This window comes from Mastigoproctus giganteus, chromosome 10 (assembly GCF_048544385.1).
Source record: "Mastigoproctus giganteus isolate SK-2022 chromosome 10, ASM4854438v1, whole genome shotgun sequence".
NCBI lineage: Eukaryota > Metazoa > Arthropoda > Arachnida > Uropygi > Thelyphonidae > Mastigoproctus > Mastigoproctus giganteus.
In genome coordinates, this window is record NC_143584.1 from 185920327 (window position 1) to 185941003 (window position 20677).

Consider the following 20677-nt stretch of genomic DNA (forward strand, 5'->3'; position numbering starts at 1 on the left):
TGTTGTAACTACATGAGATATACGGCCAGGACATCGGTGGTAAAATATGAGAAAACTGACCAGGTGAGAATATACCGCTGTCCATCTTAGGGACAGTCACATAACCATGACCGATATTTAGGGGGAAGAGTAAGAGAAGGGGGAGGGTAACGCTTTTATGGTGGAAAAACGATCTTTCTATTTATTCTGGCAATTTCTAATGGTTGGAAACGCTTACGAAAAGCTGGAATTACTGTATGAATCAAATCGGAACCGAGTCATCAATTAGAGTCCTGATTAATTTTCCGGAAGCTCACAATCGTGAACTAAAATGTGTGTTACAGCACTTAAATGATGGGCCATCAAAAGCTAACATCACTTGTTGGGATGATTTATGAAGTTAGGAAATGCCTATTTTCCGCCCACCAGGGGGCACACACACCACTGCGACAGAACATTAATTTTTAAACACAGGGATGGAGGCTTACAAGACAGCCGAATTACTGAAAAGTACATAATGGCGATCCGCTGTACACTGTTGAGGACGTGAAGTGAATGGTGGGAGCGATGCTCGCTAACATACATCATAACACCGGCAGCCCCTTATCTGGGCTCGTCTATCAGAGGGGGAATGAATTTGCTCATTAAATGACTTTCGCAATTTTGATCTCATTCTTCATCTCAACATTTTTTTTTTTTTCTATTCCTCTTTTTTTTAAACCTTTCATTTTGTTTTTAAGAAGCCCGAACTTGAATGTAATAAATTAAACCGAGAGATTATTTTACGTAGTTATTTGCAGAGCCCACTAGCGGTATTTTTAGGAGGTAAAGAAAATCATGTGCATAGAAGGTAAAGGCCATTTATGGAAGGGAAACCAAAGGTGAAGGCTGGACAACTCGCTTCATAAACTAGCGATAAGCAACCTCTGGGTTACCAAAAATCTATCTTTGGATTCTTTATATATCGGGGCTGCTTGAAAAGTAATGGAACATGTTCCGAGGAAGAAAGCGTGCGTTCCATAGTAGTAAAACGTCACACTACTAATGCACACAAGTAACGTTTATTTTATTCCTGCTAAGGGACGCTGTACACCTTTGCGGGCATTAGATGAGTAAACCAAAATGACTTTCCTACTTTAAACGTAGACACTGAGAAAGTACGTGCAATTATCAGATTTCCTCAAGCCAAAGGGACTAAGCTCACATAAATTCATCAGCAACTGCAAGTTGTGTTGGGTCCAACCATCATGACGTCCAAGAATAAGTCTGATTTTGGTGTAATCAGTTGAAAGGGCTTTCTCAAAGACTGCGTATGACAGTAGTTCCAACGTTACCGGATCTTTGTTCTGTGATTAAATGCATTTTGTCACCTTTACATTCCTCTGCATATCTTTCTAACCTAACAACCGTGGTTTTGTCTTTGCCATGACAAACAGTTCTTTGCTGCCGCTTTTACAAAATTACGAGTTCTTCTAATTTTACCTAATAAATAAAAGAGCCACTTTCTCAAGAAAGAGCCGACGAAGAAGCTTATAGTGAAATAAACTTATTTCTTTCTTCGCGGTGTTCTTTAAGAACGACTATTCATTGAAACATTACAGTAGGACTTTCAGAGCTCTCAAACTTTCTACAGAACCTAACCATCACGAAAAGAAAATCCATAAATCGTAGAAAGGCATCTGCCTAGAGTTTGACAATAGCTGAAGTGGGCCTAGCGAGTTAAAGAAACCAGGATAAACATTACGAAAGATTTCTTTGTTTGGCTTTGGAAGCTATTTAAGCATCTTTGACTGTTTCGTTTGTTTTTATTTGAACCGCGATAGTTCTGCGAATGGAATATTCGCTCGTGCTAGACAAAATTCCTACCCCCTAACATTACCAGGGACATTGAGAAAGTCTCAAAAAGAGAAGGGGATTATTAAGAAAGTACGTAGGCACTTGGCTTTGAAAGGATCCGGTAATTGTCTGCCATCCGCACACGGTCGTTAAGAGGGGAACTTCAATTGCATCAAAAGAATCAGATTTAATTGTAAAACTGTGCTGAAAAGCTACCAAAAAATTACCGCCTTTTGTCGGGCTTGGCGGGACAATAGTCCTGTCAAAGACAGGAGGCTACATCAGCGTACAACTAAGAAGGAAATTTGCAAACCTATACCGATCTTAATTACCGTGTTTATCAGAAAGGTAGGGTAATTTAAGAGAAAATCCTTCACTCGTCTTTGTTTCAGACCACACAGTCAAGTACCTTACATACAAATGTCTTTTCGGGATATTCCAACGCTAACAAGGTAACTTTAACCATTGAAGTATGGTGCTGCCATCTCGTAACAGCTACTGAAACTTGGATAATTTAATATTCTAAAAACAATTACTTGATGTTGCGAAGAAACAGTTTATTAATTTAAGAGCGGAATAATAAAATCTAGTTAAGAATATTCTTTATTAATTAGCTTTTTAAATGTTCAACGGTTTACTTCCACAAATATAAATTAAATTTTTGTTAGAAATGGCTAATATGTTCGGCCCGGTTCAAAATTACCGTCCCTATCACTCAGGCCATCACTCTGTTCATACATCAATACAAAAACTTCACGCATTATTTAAATTTTTATTTTAAAAGAGGTAACGCTCTTAGTATATTAAATATGTACGTCATTAAAAAAGAAAATTCAGCAGTTTTCAAAAATGTATACAGCTACTGCCCTCGTGGACAACACAGTTGTTATAATCACTGCCCTCCCAAAACGGGTGGAAAACGACTGAGTTCGAATCCCGTCAACGAGAGGAATTGTTATGGGCTTTTTTTTTTTACAAAGTGGTTGAGTTAGTTGGTCTCAGGCGAGGAATGCATGGTTTCTTCTCCCGATAACTCTGGTTTTTCATCCAGAAACAGCAAACCAATCGAAGAACACCGGCAATTACTGATACAATATACTGACGACTCATAATTTAAGGCCTCTGTCGCCATCTGCTGGCGATAACTCCAAGTAAACAACAATGCAGACGTTACCCACACAATCTGTACCATCTATCAGATAAAACGTTACCCTAGATAAAAATAACGGTCAAGGCCATAATCTTCGCACCATCTGCATATCTTCACGTCGTGTGCTGTATCCCTTCGTGAATGTCATTTAAGAACATTGACGAAGCACCGATCCGAACCCATCTCTAACCCTAGCTCATTCTGAAGAGTAATCATCCATTTAAGGATCCCACTGGCGATTCAAATACGTTCCAGTTCATACATCACCCTTTCATGCACAACGGAATCAAATGTTTCACTAAGGTCTAAATAAACGATGTCAAAGTTATCTCCTGTATCCACCTAATGAATAACACTGTCAAAATTTTTCCTTTACAAAACCATTCTAATCTGACCCTAAGTTGCATTCTTGGTCATCGTCTACCCTACCGCAGAAGTCAGACTTACTGGTCAGTAGTTACTTGCTTCCTTCTTGGAGCCACCTTTATAGATGACTATGCATTAGCGCTTCTCCAATCCAGGAAAATAACCCGATTCTAATGAAGCATTCATGATTAACCTTATTAGTTAAGATGCATTTGCTCACCGCTTCCTATAAAACTCCTAACGCAATCTACTACAGGTCTCTTCCTCGCCTTCAATCTCAAAATCTTTTCGAGTAAACAATCATCCGTAATTACCATATCCGTGACTTAAGTCATTGTCACAGTTTCTCCTAGCCGTAAACCACGCATTCAATTCCCCAGGAACATCAGTTTGGTTAGCTAATTTTCTACATTTATTATGCCAGGGTCCGATCTGATTCGTTCCTTCCTTGTATTCACAAAAACAGGAAAATTACTTTTCCTATTCTTCTGTTCTCTTTGTCAATGATTTGTCGTAATTAGCCTTTGCCAATCTTTTTAAAGGACTATTACAGATCAATGTGCAACTGTTATAGGCTTCAGCACCTTTCATCGACCTGTAACTTCCCCACGTCAGCTTTCTCTGATCTATTAAACTGGCCAGCTCCGTACTTATCCACCTCGGCATCTTTCTCAGGCTAAATTCGTTATTTTCTTAATGGTACAATTGCTTTCTTAATGGTTCCGTTACAAGCGCTTCGAAGTTATTCTACAAGACGAGTACTATCAACTGGGAAGACAGTCTTTCCAGTTGATAAAGATCATACAGCTCCTTAGACTGTCACGGTCCCCTTATTTGAAAATAAAACTCGTGCCTAAAGCAACCGAGACATCATTCTTCATGATCTACCTCAGCACTGCACGATTGCTCCCAGCTAAAAGATTCTAAGCTGTCGACTCTACAGGTCGTGAGTAGTGATCACGTCCAGACTACTGTTGTTGCAACTCTATAGAAAACACTCAATTATCTCGGTATGTCTTTCGTAAAGCACCCTTCGAAATAAAAATAAAAAATCTTAAATTAAAAGTATCAAAGAATAAAATTAAAGATATTGTACTTCATGTGACCATGAAGAATACTGGATGCCAGTCCGCTGAGATATATTCTACTACATGCTCCTTGTTACAGCGAGCAAATTAAATTTGTAGAAAGAAGCAAATCCATACGATTCGTTAATGGAAAATTTATTCTTTTGAATAAGGAAGAATGGAAATATCTTCAGCTGTAAGATCTCGAAATTTTCATTTCTGATAAGTTCATACGAAACTTGAAACCGGCGAAGCATACAAATGTCAGTATGAATAACAAAATATCCAGAAAACACACAACAGGTCTGCTACAAAGGATCTCCATCGCCTTTATTAGGACCGTAAAAGTTTGGGTTATATGCAACAATTTATACAAAAATATGTAAATCGAAGAGGTCACATGGTATGTGAGGTTTCCGGAAAATGCTATAAAGCTGTATGACCCAACAAAATAGCTCACCAACAACGGGAACAGTCAAGATCTCAAGGACTTCCAAGAGGCACGCGTGTTTAACAAGAGAGGGCGCTGTGAACACCAGAACATACACTAAACATCGTTGTAGATCAGGTACGTGTGGTAACGGCGTACCCATCCACCGCCAAATGCGTAAAAGAGTAGTTTGGGGAACACGAAGAAGACCTCAAGCATCTACCAGAACTCAATTCACTGAGTATGCATGGCATGACTTGGACAAGTGCGTTCGTCAGCACAGTCCTCTGCCAACATCATTCCAAAAATTAAGCAACAGTTTTATATTCGAATGGCCCAACATTCCTCGTGGTCTTTTTAACATCTTTTCGAGTCCATGCCATGATGTGTCCGGGCAATGATCGGAATTAACAGTGGTCCAACAGGCTATTAGGTCATGGTGCTAATAGAGTGGTCTTAGGTTATGATTATTCAGCAAGGGCTTTCAAAGACCGCCCCAATATAGTGATACCAAACTGGATACAGAAACTAACACCACAACTTGTTACATAAATATATTTTTTTACGATAATACAAGCGGACCTGACTTTTATTTTATAAACGTAGATTGCACATGTATCCCATTATGACGAAAATAATTAACTTATTACTATTATTAGTAAATAAACTTAATTCTGCTTAAAGAACGAAAGGTATAACAGCATGGCGATGTTTTGGATAGTCCGGGAATGTCTTTTGGTACCACTGATGGGACATAAGTGCCGATACGATTTGATTTGAAAATGTCCACAAACAAACCAACCACCAGGTGGTGCTCTGCCCTCCAAAAATGAGACTGGTTGCTAGATACATCACAATTTCTGCCATGTAATGCGGACACGAGACAAGATCGAACCACCCTCCGCTGGGCTGAACGTGCTTCAAGGTCACCACAGAATTATCTGTAAAAAAAAAATTTTAAATTGAATGCAGTTATTCAAAAAAAATCATCGAGAAATTTAAAAGAAAATCTTTATTATTTAAAACGCCGTGACAGTTCCACCTACTTACTTTTCGGGTCTTTCCGTAGGTTGGCCAGAATGATGTGACTCTGGAACTGAATCCTAAACCCCCAAAGGAAGATGACAATTCCAAGTATATGATTCCAGCATAGCCAGTTGTTCATAAAATGAACTGTATGTGGTCCACCTGAAACATATACCATAAAAAGAATGTATAAATAAGCAGTACCATATTTAGTCACTCTACATCAAATATTAAAGAATATGTCTGTAAACTGAATGTGTTCTGTGGTCGATTTGCTGTTTGCTAAAAGACCCCCCCCCCCTCGAGTTTCCGGAAGAAAATACAATGCTTCGCTCGCCTGCAACCGACTAACTGGGCCACGCAGTGAAAAAGAACCATAAAAATTCCTCGCATCATTGAAGGGATTCGAACTCAGTTCTTTTCCACGCGTTATGGGTAGGGCGGTTCTGTACCCACAAGGGCGCCAAAAAAGGGTCTGTAAGGATGAAATTGGTTTGTAAGTAAACTGATTTAATAGTATATATTTATTTTATTTTATTTAAATATGGTGACCAAATTCGGCCACACACAACGTACCTGCGACTTCGAAGCCAGGCGCCTCAGCTAAAACAGACAGGCTCACTCCTACGTAGAAGGTGACACCGACTATATAATGGACGGCATTGATTTTGACATCCGAATACACGCTCACGCTATAGCACTCATAAAGTCTTCTATATATTTGAAAAAGAAGAAGCACCATCGCTATAACTGCAGATTCTGGGGACACTGAAAGGAGATAAAGGCACATTTATTTAAAAAATAAATAAGTAAAAGATTCTTTTGTGCTTCCAGGATAATGTAAGTCTTATGTTCCAGTTAATGCGTAATAGGATGAAATTTGGCATGATTACATCTCTTCTTTCAGCTACAAAAGGTCAGAGTGAGATGCAACTCCCAAAACTAATCCAGTTAGCTTCAAAATCATCCCATACCTAGCAGGCAAGCAAGCGCCATTTTTTCGGTCATTAACCCTGGTACCAAACAGACTGGTTTTTGCCGGCGGGGAATGAATTAAAATAGTAACCATCTGTGCCGACCAAGCGGGAAGTTCTAACTGGGTCAACACGCTACAGACAAGTTCGTGTAACTCAATGTCTGGCATCGTATTCCTCAAAGACGTACACCATTTTGAATCAAATTAAAGTAATCAACTTTATGGGATGTTAACTCGGGGCTAGATATTTTTCCAGCCGAAATATCATTATACCGTATTAATGCGGTTAAATGAGGAAACAAAAACAAAATAAATCATAAAATTATTTCTTCAAAATATGCGTACAAAAGTTACTCTACGTGAAACAAATAATGATGATCGAAGATACGCTTGCCAAAAGATAACATAAAAGAACCAAAAGATAATGTCGTCTGCAAATAACCAACAGAGATATATACCTATATTTAAAGGAAGGGGGGGGGAATGTCTATTCAGGATAAACTTAAAATACCTGGAGGCAGGCGGGTTAGGAACAGAAAAATAAAATAAAAAAGCAGTATCAAGATTAAACAAAATCTTACCTGATGCTTGTCTTTGACTTGTTGTGAAGAATTTTAGCAGGCCAACGACTGGTATAGGAACAGGGTGATGTCGAAAATATACTTTCCATAAGGACCATGTCAGAAAAGAGTGAAAAATGGAGCCGAATAGATAGAAGTGTCGGAAACACCTGGAATAAAATTTTCTGGGAATCAGTCTAATGTAAAATTAGACGCGACAGGAACAAAATATCTTCCTTTGAGAATATCCTTGGTGCACTACTTATATAAAGGAAAGATGCCACATTCAGCAGGTGTGTGTGTGTGCGTGCGTGCGTGTGTTATTTCTATCACAGAGTTTTACCAGCTGTATGGTTTTCGGCCTGGCAGGCTGTCAAAACTGAAATACAGCTGAGTGATTTGTCAATAAGATCGCCCCCAATGACACATTTACAATCAACTGTATTCTATTATTGTTTTATTTATTTTTTTTTTTTACATGCTGTACGTACTTTTGATATTTATCTTAATCATATGCCTAATAAAAATATATCGCTATACTAAATGTACCACTTTCGAGGGGGGGGGGTCAAAGTACAAGTTACTACGAGTTTCCCCAGCCTTGCACATTGCTATTATTTATTTGCAATTTTCCAGTCTCTTTTGAAGCAGTGCTGTTTATTTTGAAGCGCATGACCGAGGCAACTCGTTGTGACTCGCGTCGACTGATGAACTTTGTGATAAACGGTTTGCTTTCGGCTATGTACACAGAAAGAATTATATAATTCGTGTTCTTTATTCTACGCACCTTTACTCAAAATCTACTGCAGCTTATGAAGATATATAATACAGAACTGGATGAATAAAGAGTAATTTACAATAAAACAAATTCCACAACAAAAAAAAAAAAAATTTTAAATAATAATAATGATCAACATCGGAGCGGTGGGGGGAGAAATTTCAATATTTTATTTTTAAATTGAAAATTGGGATTTCGTTATTTTATGTTATTTATTTTTCATGTTTAAAGTACATTTTTTTTTAACTTAAGCAACCATGTACATCACATGATATAACAAATAATAAAAACAATATTTCCTTTATTACAAATCTCATCATCTTAAAAAACTGCAAGCACGTAATTGATTTTCTAATTAGAGAATTTCTAAACAGCAAAGGCAAGGCACTGATTGAAATTAGGCATCAAACCAATTATGACGTAATAAATATTTAATAACTTTATCACTGGAATTGCGACTTCACTGAAAAGAAGGTTTCAGTTTTTTCGAAAAACAATGCGCGTGCATTTGAGCCAATATGGAAATAACGTGTTTCCCATAGTTTTCCGAAGCGATTGAACTGGATAATACCTTATAAATGTGTTCACAGGCCGATATGCATGTTGTGCAGGCTGAAAAACTCATAGTAACACGGAGTGTCCTACTCCCTATGCCCGAGATTGGTAAACTACTGTATATTCTTCTTGAAGAGAGCTTTAGAAGTTTCTCCAATCTGTTTGTTGTTTGTTATTTGGTTTTTAGGAGCATTAGCAACTAAGGCCATATTGCTCCGGGATATGCGGTGGTCATTCCCTGACCTTTCCGCATCCTCCGTATTTGGTGGTGACGGGCTCGAACCCCGGTCTAATCAAGAAGCGTGTGCTACGCACTGCTGCTGCTTCCCACCTGGCTACGGAGGCGCCTTTTCTCCAATCTATTACACGACTCGAACCCAGAACTTTCCAAACAAATGGCGAAACACCTCAACTCTTACGAAAGGCTAAACCGTCGCTAGATCGAATTTTAGTTTGTCAACTGAAATTTCTTAGTTGACAAAGAAATTTCTTAGTTGACAAAAATAATATAAATATTGGTTTCTGTCAGACAATCTCCTTCTGTACAGAGTTAAAGGCAAACTGGGTTCGCTATTTAGTACACAGATCTCACAATGTGGAAGCACTTCGCCACGGGCTGCCTTGGCACTTCACAACCCTAAAAGAAAGGGCATTGTGTCTATGGAGAAGTATATTACTTACTTTCCCACCGATGAGACTCCAATCTGATTCGAAACAAGGGTCTGAGTAATGGCATATGGTTTAAATAAAAAAGCAACGTACTTCTCCACAGGGAGGTACTTATAAATGCTTACATACGAATGGTACCCAAGAGGAGCTAGAAGAAAACCTGGAAGACAACAACGGAGATGGACAGATGAAATTCACGAGTTTGTGGGTAATAAATGGATGGCCATTGCACAAAACAGAAGGAACTGGAGAAGGAACTGGAACTATTTCAATCCTGCAGTGGATTGAAAATGGCTGATAATGATACATAATGTAGCCATATAATTTCGGTTAAAAAAAAATTACATTCCTGTTTATTTTTAACGTTGAGTCTCAGGAATATGTTTATATTTTATCTGAAACACTATTCCATGAGTAAGCATTTTTGCAGCTACATCCATTTAGAGATGTATAACAATGGTAAAGGTGGAAAAGTTTTTCGGAGAGTTTCGAACCTACAGGGACGTCACGATGAGAACGGGGAAGCAGACGCTCCCAGACTATTGAAAGGAGGTTAAAAATTACCTTCCATGAATTGATTTCTCTCCCACGCTATGTCGCTGACACATTAAGACAAAGGTTGTATCATTTGCAAACTTGAACATTAAGCCTGATTATGCGTTCATCAATACAATTGATAAATATAGAAAACAATTGGCCCAACATCGAACCCTGGGGAAAGAGTTGGGCCAATAACGTTCCACGAAGAGCGATGTCCATTGATTACACTCTTTGTCTTCTCCCACTTAACCATCCCTTTATTCACACAGCAACTTGTCCTTAACGCCACATTGCTCCAATTTGTACAGCAGTCTTTTCGTGCAACAGTATAAAAAGCTTTCCTGAAATCCAAGTATATATCATTACATCCAGTTCCTTTGTGACCACATCCTAGTAATCAATTTGGTTACCACGATCGTGTCACCCTTTTGAACCCCCTTGTGAATTTTGCGTGACGTGGCCGAGTGGTCAAACGCAGTGGTACAATCTACGCGTGGTTCCAGTCCATATGATTTCTAAATTCTGCAATTGTCTTGAGCTATCTTGTAAACTCCTTTCATCCTACACCTGCGCTATCCAGGCGTATAAACCAAAAACAAAATAATTGGAAATATGACAACATGGCATGGCTGAAATTCTGTGACAATCTATGGTAAATCTAAAGAAATTCCTGTGTTCAAATGCACAATGAGGGGAGAGACAGTTGGAATTTATTGCTACACTTAAACTAAACTGATGTGTGTTTTTAATAAGAAAGTCATCCTTCGCGATGACGTTTATTTAAAAAAAAAAAAGTTTTATTCTTTAAGTTAATTGTTAATAATGATACATAAGTTTACCATCTTAATTTTGACAGTTAATAAGCTCGCATTTATCCAATGATCTTTCCGTTTCGAGTCTTTTCACCGAAATAAATATTTTCCGACTAACGTAGAAGTCATTTCGGTTTAGTGTCCGCATCGACAGAGATGCTTCAGCTGAAATAAAATGATTATGAAGTCTCCCGGTTTATTAAAAATATCTTGAAAATAAAAAGAGAACTACTAAGAAGTAGCAACAGCATTTATTTTACGAAGTATTTTTTTTTAATCATGCTAGTTTTGTGATGAAGAGTTTTTGTGAAGGATTTTTTTTTGCTATTTCGTAACATCTTGTCTCAGTTTTTAAGTAATTTTCATCTGTTAAAAGTACAATTCTTTTAAGTTCAAGGAAAGGAAAACACCTAAGATGTAATATATTATAAGAGTAACACCTTTTTTTTTTTTTTATTTGTTTTTAATCAGCGCAGAGAGGGACAATATTGTAAACAACTTTATACGATGGAAAAAAGCAAAACACATCATGTACACTAAGCTGTCAAAGTTATAAGAACACCAATAATGTTCAATAAAATGGGCTTTTATTAGCGAAAGTTTGAATTACAGCAGGGATATAACAGGGATCATCATAAGATTCGTCCAAGTACCAACAAACCATCCAAGAATTGTTAATCTGATAGACTCACCGTCGTCCCCATAGAGTGATAACTACCCGAGTTCGACTCCCCTCGATGATGTGAGAAATTTTTCTGTCTTTTTCACAATGTGTCTGAGTTAGTCGGTCTCAGGCGAGGGTTGCATGGTTTTTTTCTCCTGGAAACTCGGGTTTTTCGTCCAGCAAACAGAAAATCGACATCAGAACACACGCAATTTAAAGACAATATACACTGGGGTAGTCGCCGATGCTCCTAAAAACCTAATAGCATAACAACGCGCACACACGCACACTGAGTTATTACTCAATTATGACCACTTACCTAATACCTTGTTGGGCCACCGTTCGCATGAATAACAGGCGCTGTTCGTCTTAGACATCGACTCGACTAAATGTCTGAAGGCGTCCGTAGGGATCTACAGCCATGCTGTCTGCAAGGCTTTCCACAGTGTCGGAACAGAAGACTGTTGCCTGTCCATACGCCTCATTTCCTGTTCTAAAACATCCCGCAGATGTTCAATCAGATTGAGTTCAGGCGAATTTGGAGGCCAATCAAGATGGGTGATATCTTTACTGCGTTCCTCGAACCACTTGTGCACAGTGCGGGCCCGATGACACGGCGCATTATCGTCTTGAAAGATCCCTTTTCTGTCCGGAAAAAAATGCAACATGGTAGGGTGCACATGGTCTTCTAAGAACTGCTGGTAGATTACACAAGTGAAACGTTGGTCCATACATACCAGAGGTCCTAGTTCTTGAAAGCAAAAAATGCTCCATATTAAGCAACCGCCGCCACTTGCCTGGATAGTAGGCACCATGGACTCTCGTTGCTTGCACCACACATAAAGGCTTCCGCCGGCGTGTTGGTATTTGGATTCATTCGACCACCACACTCGTTTCTAGTCCTCCAGTATCCAACCAGAGCGTTGTTGACACCACAGTAATCGTCGTCGACAATGATCAGCGATGAAGAGAGGGTGTCTCCTGGGTCGTCTGCTGTGGAACCCCCATACCTCTGAGTGTGCAGCGCATTGTCATTTTGAATTTTGTTCTTGGATTCCCATAGAGCAATGTGAACTGTCGCACAGTGATCTGCCGTTGGGCCCGTACAATGCGCTGCACCTTTCGGACATCCACCTTGCATAATTCTTTATAGTTCTGTCGGCGGAGATCGTTTGACCTTCGACACCAGTCTTTGCACACCTTAAACACAGTGGGCCGCGAGCAACCGACAAGACATGCTACATTTGCAGGTATAAAGACCAAAATAAAGGCAGAAAGAAGAGGAAGAAATAACTTCCCTTGGCAGTTTCCACGAACTGCCAGTAGATGGCAGGAGAGTGCATGTTCAAGAATACGTTGATATAGTTGCAAGTTGTGACGTGTTACCTTGTTGTTGCAAAGTTAGCTGCTGTTAGTGTGGGCTGCACAATGAAAATTTTGAACAATGAGCAACGCTTTGTTACAAGCTGTTGTGTTTGACGTGGCATGAGTGCTACAGAGACTGAGAGATATGTCACAGGTTTACAGAGACAAATGTTTGCAATTTTCAAGTGGCACGGGAGTATTAATGAAGATCGAGAATACGCTGACCACAACTACCACTCTCAAAGATTTATCAATAAATGGCTCCCGAGAGTGCTTCTACAAGTGAGTTCATCGATGTTGCGAATGTATACACTTCGAAGGAGATTAATTCCAAAAAGAGAAAGCACCGGCGGACCTCAGCAACGAACATTAAAATTAAGGTAGGTCCATTTAGTCGATTAAAATTATCACCTTTGTTTATGTCTAAATGTATCCAAAATGGTAACACAATGTCTGAATGCGGAGGGCGAATAATCAGTGAAAATTTATTGTCGTTTAGTAGCTGTTGAAAAGTTCACCCACAGACTGCAGTTTACCCAAGATGTATCACATCCGGATATACAGGGATATCAATGAAACAACCGCTAGTCAGGTTCTGCACTGAGGATATCTCCCCCCCCCCCCCCGCCTAATAACAAGATGCAATCAATGTCTTAACATCACGGTGGTTAGTTTTAACAAGGTGCATCTCTTGGTTAAATGAAAAAAAAAAAAAAAAAAAAGAGTTGCAATTTTCATATTTCGTCACCAAACATCCAAAGTGGTTCTTATTTATCAAATCGAGTACATTGGATTGATATCTTAAAATGTTCAGCGTATCCAGCATGTTGACCTATAAGTGCAAGAAGATGGAACATGACTGCTGACAGCTCTGATGTAAAGAAAATTATCCTTTTTTTTGTCCTTTTGGGAGGGGCAGCCATTCACTGGATCTGATGTTGCCACTCGTCTGAAACATGTCAAAAGAGATGGCATAAACTTTAGCATTGAATGAGAGATTTCAGAGAATGCAAACAAGCAGAATTATCTCTATAAATGTCGGGGGGGGGGGGGAAGGTTAGGTTTAGTGAACGTGGAGGCTAGGAACACATTAATGACATTATGATCTTTTCATAGTAAAGAGGAACTTGATTTATCTTATGGAAACATCAAGGTGATAGACAATGTGGCATAAACATTTCCTTATTTTACACACAAGCAATGCGAAGGCACTATACAATTTGGCCATCTGGTGGCTAGTTGTGTAACAACTTTTTTCGCTTCAAAAAAATTTGCGTAAACTATATTCTATGGGGGCTTCATTTTTAGTTTTAAATTTTTTATTTTATGTATATATTTGATATTGAAAAATGAGAATGCGAATTAATCATTGGTTAATTAAAAACAGATTGATGGATACAAGGAATCTTTAAAAAAACATGGAGATCCGTGGAGAATGAATATAATAATAAAAGGAACACTTAGTGGTGAATAGATCGGGAACCACTACACCATACTGTCACGGAGGACGTGCCCTGTTTTAAACATTATTTCCAGGTTCCAGTTACTTTGCTAAAGGCAGAACTCCATCGGGTTTGATTATCAACTGTGGTCTATACGTAATCCAGAGAAACTGACGATACAGGAGTAATAACATCAATTCTTCAATGGCTGTCTGAAAAATTCTCCTTACAATATTGAGATTCTTTTCTTTTTGTCTTCCCATTACACTTACCAAGTGGATGAGCAAACAAAAGAGTTTGTTTTGAAGTTATCTCGAGAGAGAGATCTGCTTTCCAAATCCACAGCCATCTGAGCAAACACGTTAAACGGCCTTAAGCGAAAAAGCAAACATTCCACCAAATTACACATCTCAGTTTTGGACTCTGAACTGCGGATACTACACAGACGAAACGCCTATGCAATTAGGGGAAGGGGGATCTAAATCTAGACGCCTTGCAAAGCCCTCATTATAAGAAAGGAAACAGCACAGAATGGGATTTTTTTTTTCTTTCTTTCTTTTCATATTTATTTTATTATTTTTTTTTTAATTCGCAAACAAACGCCAGCGTTTTCGTCTTCGATAAGAATTGGCGAAAACAAATAGATTAACATAAACTCACTTGAGCATAATTAATCACTAATGTATAAAAATATTTCATTTACTATATAATATAATAAATTCTTGGATTTGAATAGTCGGGTATAATTTCAATCTTACATTGCCCATACTGATCAACTACTGCTACCACCTTACCATTTATTAGTTTTATAAAACTTTTTCTCCTTTTTATGGAGATTTTTTTCTGCCACCTGACGGGTACTGGTACCAAGTGCATGTGGTGGTTGGCTGTGTCCAGTTACTATTATTATTACACGTGCCTTGAGTGACCGGGATTCAGGCCCTTGACTGCTAAATACGGTACTGTTTCTTGTATTCTGTCTATCTTTTGAACTCCTCTGACCGTTTGGTCGTCCCGGAGTATAAACAGAAAATTTATTTATTTATTTATTACTGTTAGTCGAGGAATCGGTTAGGCTGGGTGGTTCTATCTTTCACTTGTGATAGTCATACGGGAGTGGTGCATAACAGCCTTTAGCTGGATTGCGCAGCAAAACCGACAACAAGAACAATCATAAGGGAGACAGCGCCTCTTGCTACGCTGTCGTCCGCGGAGACTGTCTCCTACTTTTCGAACCAATCCATCTGCCTAAGGCCTGAACGCTAGTGATATTATACTGTGCCACACTCGATGCAGCAAGTTCAATATTTCTACTTCTCATTTTCATCCAGCTATGGAGGTGGACCTGTTTAGCTTTGGCTTTTATATCCAGTGATGGGTGGTAGTTATTGGGAGCGAAACCAGAGGGCGTCACTCTGTCTCAGCCATCACTTTGACCTTAGACCCGATGAAGTGACTTTTTTCAATTCCCCTAAGCGCTGTTTTTTTTTTCTTTTTTTTTTCCCCCTCTCTCTACTACTAGCACAGTAGTATCTTCATCGTCCTCCCCACACCGGGTGGAAAAGGCCCGGGTTCGAATCCCGCAGATGACGCGAAGAACGTTTATGGGCTTTTTTCACTCCGTAGCTGAGTTAATCGGTCTCATGCGTAGATAGCGGGATTTTTCGTCCAGCAAAGTAGCAAATCGACTAGAGAACACGTAATTTACAGACACAGTACACATGGGCAGTTGAATTCCGGGCGACCCTTACATAATAGGTTTTTTTTTTTAATTACTATTCGCTGCCCACAGCAGTACGAACAACCATTTTCCTCTACCAAGATGGGCAGCTCGTAATCATCAGTCATTTTCAATCCACTGCAGGACGAAGGCCTCTCCAGCAACTTTCCAGTTCCTTCTGTTGGTGCAATGGCCATCCATTTACTACCCACAAACTCATGAATTTCATCTATCCATCTCCGCCGTTGTTTTCCAGATTTCCTTCTAGCTCCTCTTGGGTACCATTCTGTTATTTTCTTAGTCCATCTGTCATCATATCTTCGAGCTATGTGTCCTGCCCAAGACCATTTTAGTTCTTTAGTTTTGATAAGAATGTCCTTTACTTGAGTTTGCTGATAGGATAATATTATTCTATTACTCTGTGTGCCTATCCCAGACAGCCTAGAGAATTTCCGTCTTCTGTGGCTGTATCTAGGATAATAGCTTGACATAATTAATAGAAAACGTGGTGTAACTCGTGCAGCTTGCGATGAAGCGAAACAAAATTTGGTATGATGGCGTACCATAGAATAACAATGACATTTGGAGACAGCGAGAAACTTTGGACAGATATAAGAAACATCTATAGAGGTTGTATAAAAATTAACAAAGAGGTCACATTACAGAAGTCGATACAAGATGCTCGAAAATATAGTAATATGACAAGTACGGCGTATGATCCTCTCTAACGGCTAAGGAGGCCTCACAGCGGTGAACCATGGTCGATATAAGGGTGACTATAAGATTCTGTGGAAACAAATCCCATTCTTCCACCAGCGGAGACCTTAGCTCACTAAGTGACAAAGCAGTTGACTGTCGGCATGCAATGCAACGCCCAAGGGCGTCATGTTTGATCGGATTTAAGTCTTGTGATTGTGCTGACCATGGCAGTCCGTTGGATATCTTCAGTTTCAATATATTCCTCCACCACTTCAGTTCTACGTACAGTGGCGTTGTCGTGCATGAAAAGACAATCTGGGCCAACCGCACCCCTAAAGGGCGCACATAGGGTTCGAATATCTGTTCTCGTTACCGTATCAAAAACATGAAGACTGGTGGCCGTTGATCATTATACCACCTCCAAAGTACGTGTCCCTTTCTCTGATGTTGAAGGAATGATACCGCAATCCTCGTCGTCTCCAGATAAAATAACTTCTTCAATTTGTTTGTAGACTAAAATGGGACCTATCAGAGAACAGAACTGTAGCCCATTTGTCAGGGCTCCAAAATCACATGTTCATGGCACCAGTTTTGACAAGCTCTGCAATTGTTTCGGGTTAATGGGATACAAACCCTTCGTTGCTAGAGTCTATTTGAATTGAGCCTTCTTGACACAGTCCGGTTGGGAATATTTTCACCTGTAGCCACAGCAACTCAAGAGACAGTTGATGACAGAGCATCCTATAAATCATTCTTGCTGTTAGGGCCAGATAGTGGTCTGTTCTAGTTGAAGTAGCCCTCGGGAGACCTTGGCCAGCTCTTCTTGTAATGATTCCTGTCTCCTGAAACTGCTTCCATAGTGCCGAGAGGACACTGCATGACATATTAAGCCAACGTGCCAGCTGAGACTGCCCGGCTTCAAGTGGTCCAACGGCCCACTATCTCAAAGATTCATCTAAATGACGATGACTTGCCATCTTAACTACTAGATGTGGCTGTCCCACTGAGCAAACCAAAAAACGGGAATGAAGTCATGTGGTCGCAAACAGTGTTTTTATTGGCATGAATAATTTGCATAATGTCTGGCTCTGTAAGGTGTACATCGATTTCCAGTAGATACTCGGAATTTGCAATGCCAGGATGCATATTATATGAAATCTTTGTCTTCGGTGACACTGTTCATAAAAAAATATTCAAAAATGAAAAACATTTTGTTTTGTTAATTTTGTCGAGCAGTGTATTATTATGCTGTCTCAGACACCACACAAGACGAAAATTCCCACCATGCAAAATCAGAGATCCCTCGCGCGCGCACTCACATCAAGACGTAACTGCTGCAGGACCCGACCCATCAACATATATACTGGTCTAAATGCATAAAAGAATGAGTTTACTGTTGTTTATTTTCTGAACCTAAAACATCAAAAAGTATAGTACTCTATTCATGCACGTTTTCTTCCTTAACCTTATAAGGATTTCGTCACTCGTTTGGAGAAGTCTGGATTAGAATGTCGTATGAGACCAAGGGAATTCAGGTGGAAGGAGTAGGATTTCCCCAGCGAATTTTTCCGTATTTTTCAAAACATTTTTTGTGATCATACACTTGATCGAACATAATATACACAATGCAGATGCTATTTTGCCGTATAAAAAATAACTGCATGTACATTAAAATCACAGCCTACAACTGTTTACCACAGATGATACAAAAAAAAATAATAATAATAAAATACATTAAATTAATTATTATGCTTGCATATCTGTTTTTTTCTCCCTATATATATCACTTCAAAGAAGTGGTGAATCCAGAACCCACTGAATATAGAAAAAGTTAGGAATTCAATTTTGGAACACAAGAAATTGTTTATACTTAGTTGTGATCCAAATTTATATTAATGAATTTAAAATATATTATAATTATCAATTTTATATAATAAATACTAATAACGGCGCTTTTTAATAACTATTAAAAATTAATAAATAAAATATTCCACCCCTTTCCCATCCGATTTAACACTGCTTCAAGGTCTTTCTACTTCCTCCTCTGTACTCCACTAACCTTTAAAATTAATCTTTCAATCACGTAATACCATAGAGCGACCAAATCTTTCATAAAAGATACTTTAGCACCTATAAATTTTATTACGTGGCCAATTTTAGTATCATCTGCAAATTTTGATAATGCATTCGCTGCCCTCAAGTCTACATTATTAATAAATGGAAATTGAATGTATCTCCTCTCTACAGCTCAACCGAAAAGTGCAGCTACGAAAATAAAGCTCATCATAAGTAATTTAAACAGTATGTCAAGTTTTAATGATGTACTGTTTAAATAGTTAAACTCAAGTTGGGTTTAAATATTTCAGGATTTAGTTTATGAAGTGAAAGTTTCAGATAACACTATCATTTCTTGCACTTTATTCTAAAAAAGCTAATTTTATATTTAATCCGTGTCATGTACAATTACTCCCTGATAAGTCTCACCTGTCATTATTAATTACGAAAGTTCAGTTTTGTTTTAATGCAGCACGAAGCTGAAACTTGTGGATTATTCGTGTATATAAAAATAACCAAATCATGACCGTAACAAAAAAGGCTAAAATTTTTTTAATCAAAAATAAACTTAACCTAATTTCAGCGTAATCATCCTCTATTTCTGCAACGTAATCTTAAAAATGGCATGGATAGCACGTGAAACAGCCATGGTAACGAGAGTACACACACAGAGAGAGAGCAGATCTCGTTCAATACATGCGCAGTGGGCGTACTCCAGATGATATTACTGCGCTGAAACATAGTTCCAACGTTAGGCTTATCACATAACGGCGAAATCTCTATGAATAATGATAAACAGGTATTGATAACAAGTGTAACTATTCGTATATTGAAAAGAGTGTTAAAATAATTCAGTAAAGCTTACCTTTTAGGGATTTCGAATGCTTGAAGCAGCTTCAATTTCTTTGACGTGTCTACCAGTTTGCCGTATTTGAAAGTAACTTCCAAAAATGACGGTACTAGTTTAGGCAAGTAAAGTACTTGTACACCGAATATTGTTATTGCAGCACTGTAAAGCAACCACATAATCCATAACAAATTCCACTCCATATTTACAATTTGCTGTTTACAAGGCCAAGGTTGAACAACCGGCAGGTAGAATGACAGCCGACTAACGCGCAGCGCCACCTACCATGAAAGCACTATGCGCTGTCTGCATTGGCGAATTGCGTTACGCTGACACGAGAACTTTTATATTTTAAGGAACGAGGAAGAACAGAAAGAGGAAATAACATATAATAATATTATTTCCTCTTTCTCTTCTTCCTCGTTATAAAAATGTTTCTGCGCTGCTGTTTATTTTAAATTGTACATGTTCCGTTATAATTAGGTTTTAAATAGCATTCGTACTATTCCAATAACTATACAGTTTCGAACGTATATTCAGACAAATATGTGTCAGCATTGTTAAATGAATTGACAAAAAAAAATGCAATTTTTCCAGTTTCAGATAATAATGCTATAAAAAATAATTAAAACAATAATTATAGTTAATTAAATAATAATAATAATAATTATAATTATTATTATTATTATTATATTATTTCTCCCTGATGAGGGTTTCCCCACCATGATGGGTGCTGCTACCAAATGCACACGGGGGTTGTTATGCCTGCTGTTACTGTTGATCGGGGAACTCTGACTATCCTACAACTGTTCAGGATTGCGACTTTCCTTGTAGGTGTTCTCTGGGACAGCTATTGCTGCTAGACTGTTATATAGGGTCTTTGGTACCATACCGGTGGGTGACACGATTATCGGGATGGTTTTAACTTGTTATACATGCCACATCTCTTTGATCTCCTGTCTTCGGTTTATGTGCTTTCTGATCTTTTCCTCGTGTATTTTTTGCAGATTGCCAGTGTTGGGCACTGCTATGTCAATCAGATAGTTAGCCTTTCCCTCTTGTCGACAAGGGTTATATCCGATCTGCTGTGCAGGATTATTTTATTCGTTAATATGGTGCAGTCCCAGTACAACGTGTGTGG

General features: G+C 38.6%; 1 protein-coding gene across 1 annotated transcript; it reads right to left on the bottom strand.

The window, feature by feature from the left end:
• Positions 1–5506: 5506 nt before the first annotated feature.
• Positions 5507–19790, bottom strand: LOC150079638 (polyprenal reductase-like). The gene is made up of 5 exons (XM_090383367.1): positions 19555–19790; positions 7412–7560; positions 6431–6622; positions 5879–6016; positions 5507–5769 (listed from the first exon to the last, which is right to left on the bottom strand). Exons 1-5 carry the CDS (start codon positions 19737–19739, stop codon positions 5507–5509), a joined length of 927 nt encoding a protein of 308 aa, XP_090239493.1. The 5' UTR covers positions 19740–19790.
• Positions 19791–20677: the final 887 nt, after the last annotated feature.

Excerpts from the sequence above, each read along its gene's own strand:
- LOC150079638 (XM_090383367.1), bottom strand. The coding sequence starts at position 19,739 with ATGGAGTGGAATTTGTTATGGATTATGTGGTTGCTTTACAGTGCTGCA. Across the intron at positions 7,561-19,554 it reads GCATTCGAAATCCCTAAAAG|GTGTTTCCGACACTTCTATC; the intron begins GTAAGCTTTACT and ends ATTTTATTCCAG. Across the intron at positions 6,623-7,411 it reads AAGTCAAAGACAAGCATCAG|TGTCCCCAGAATCTGCAGTT; the intron begins GTAAGATTTTGT and ends ATCTCCTTTCAG.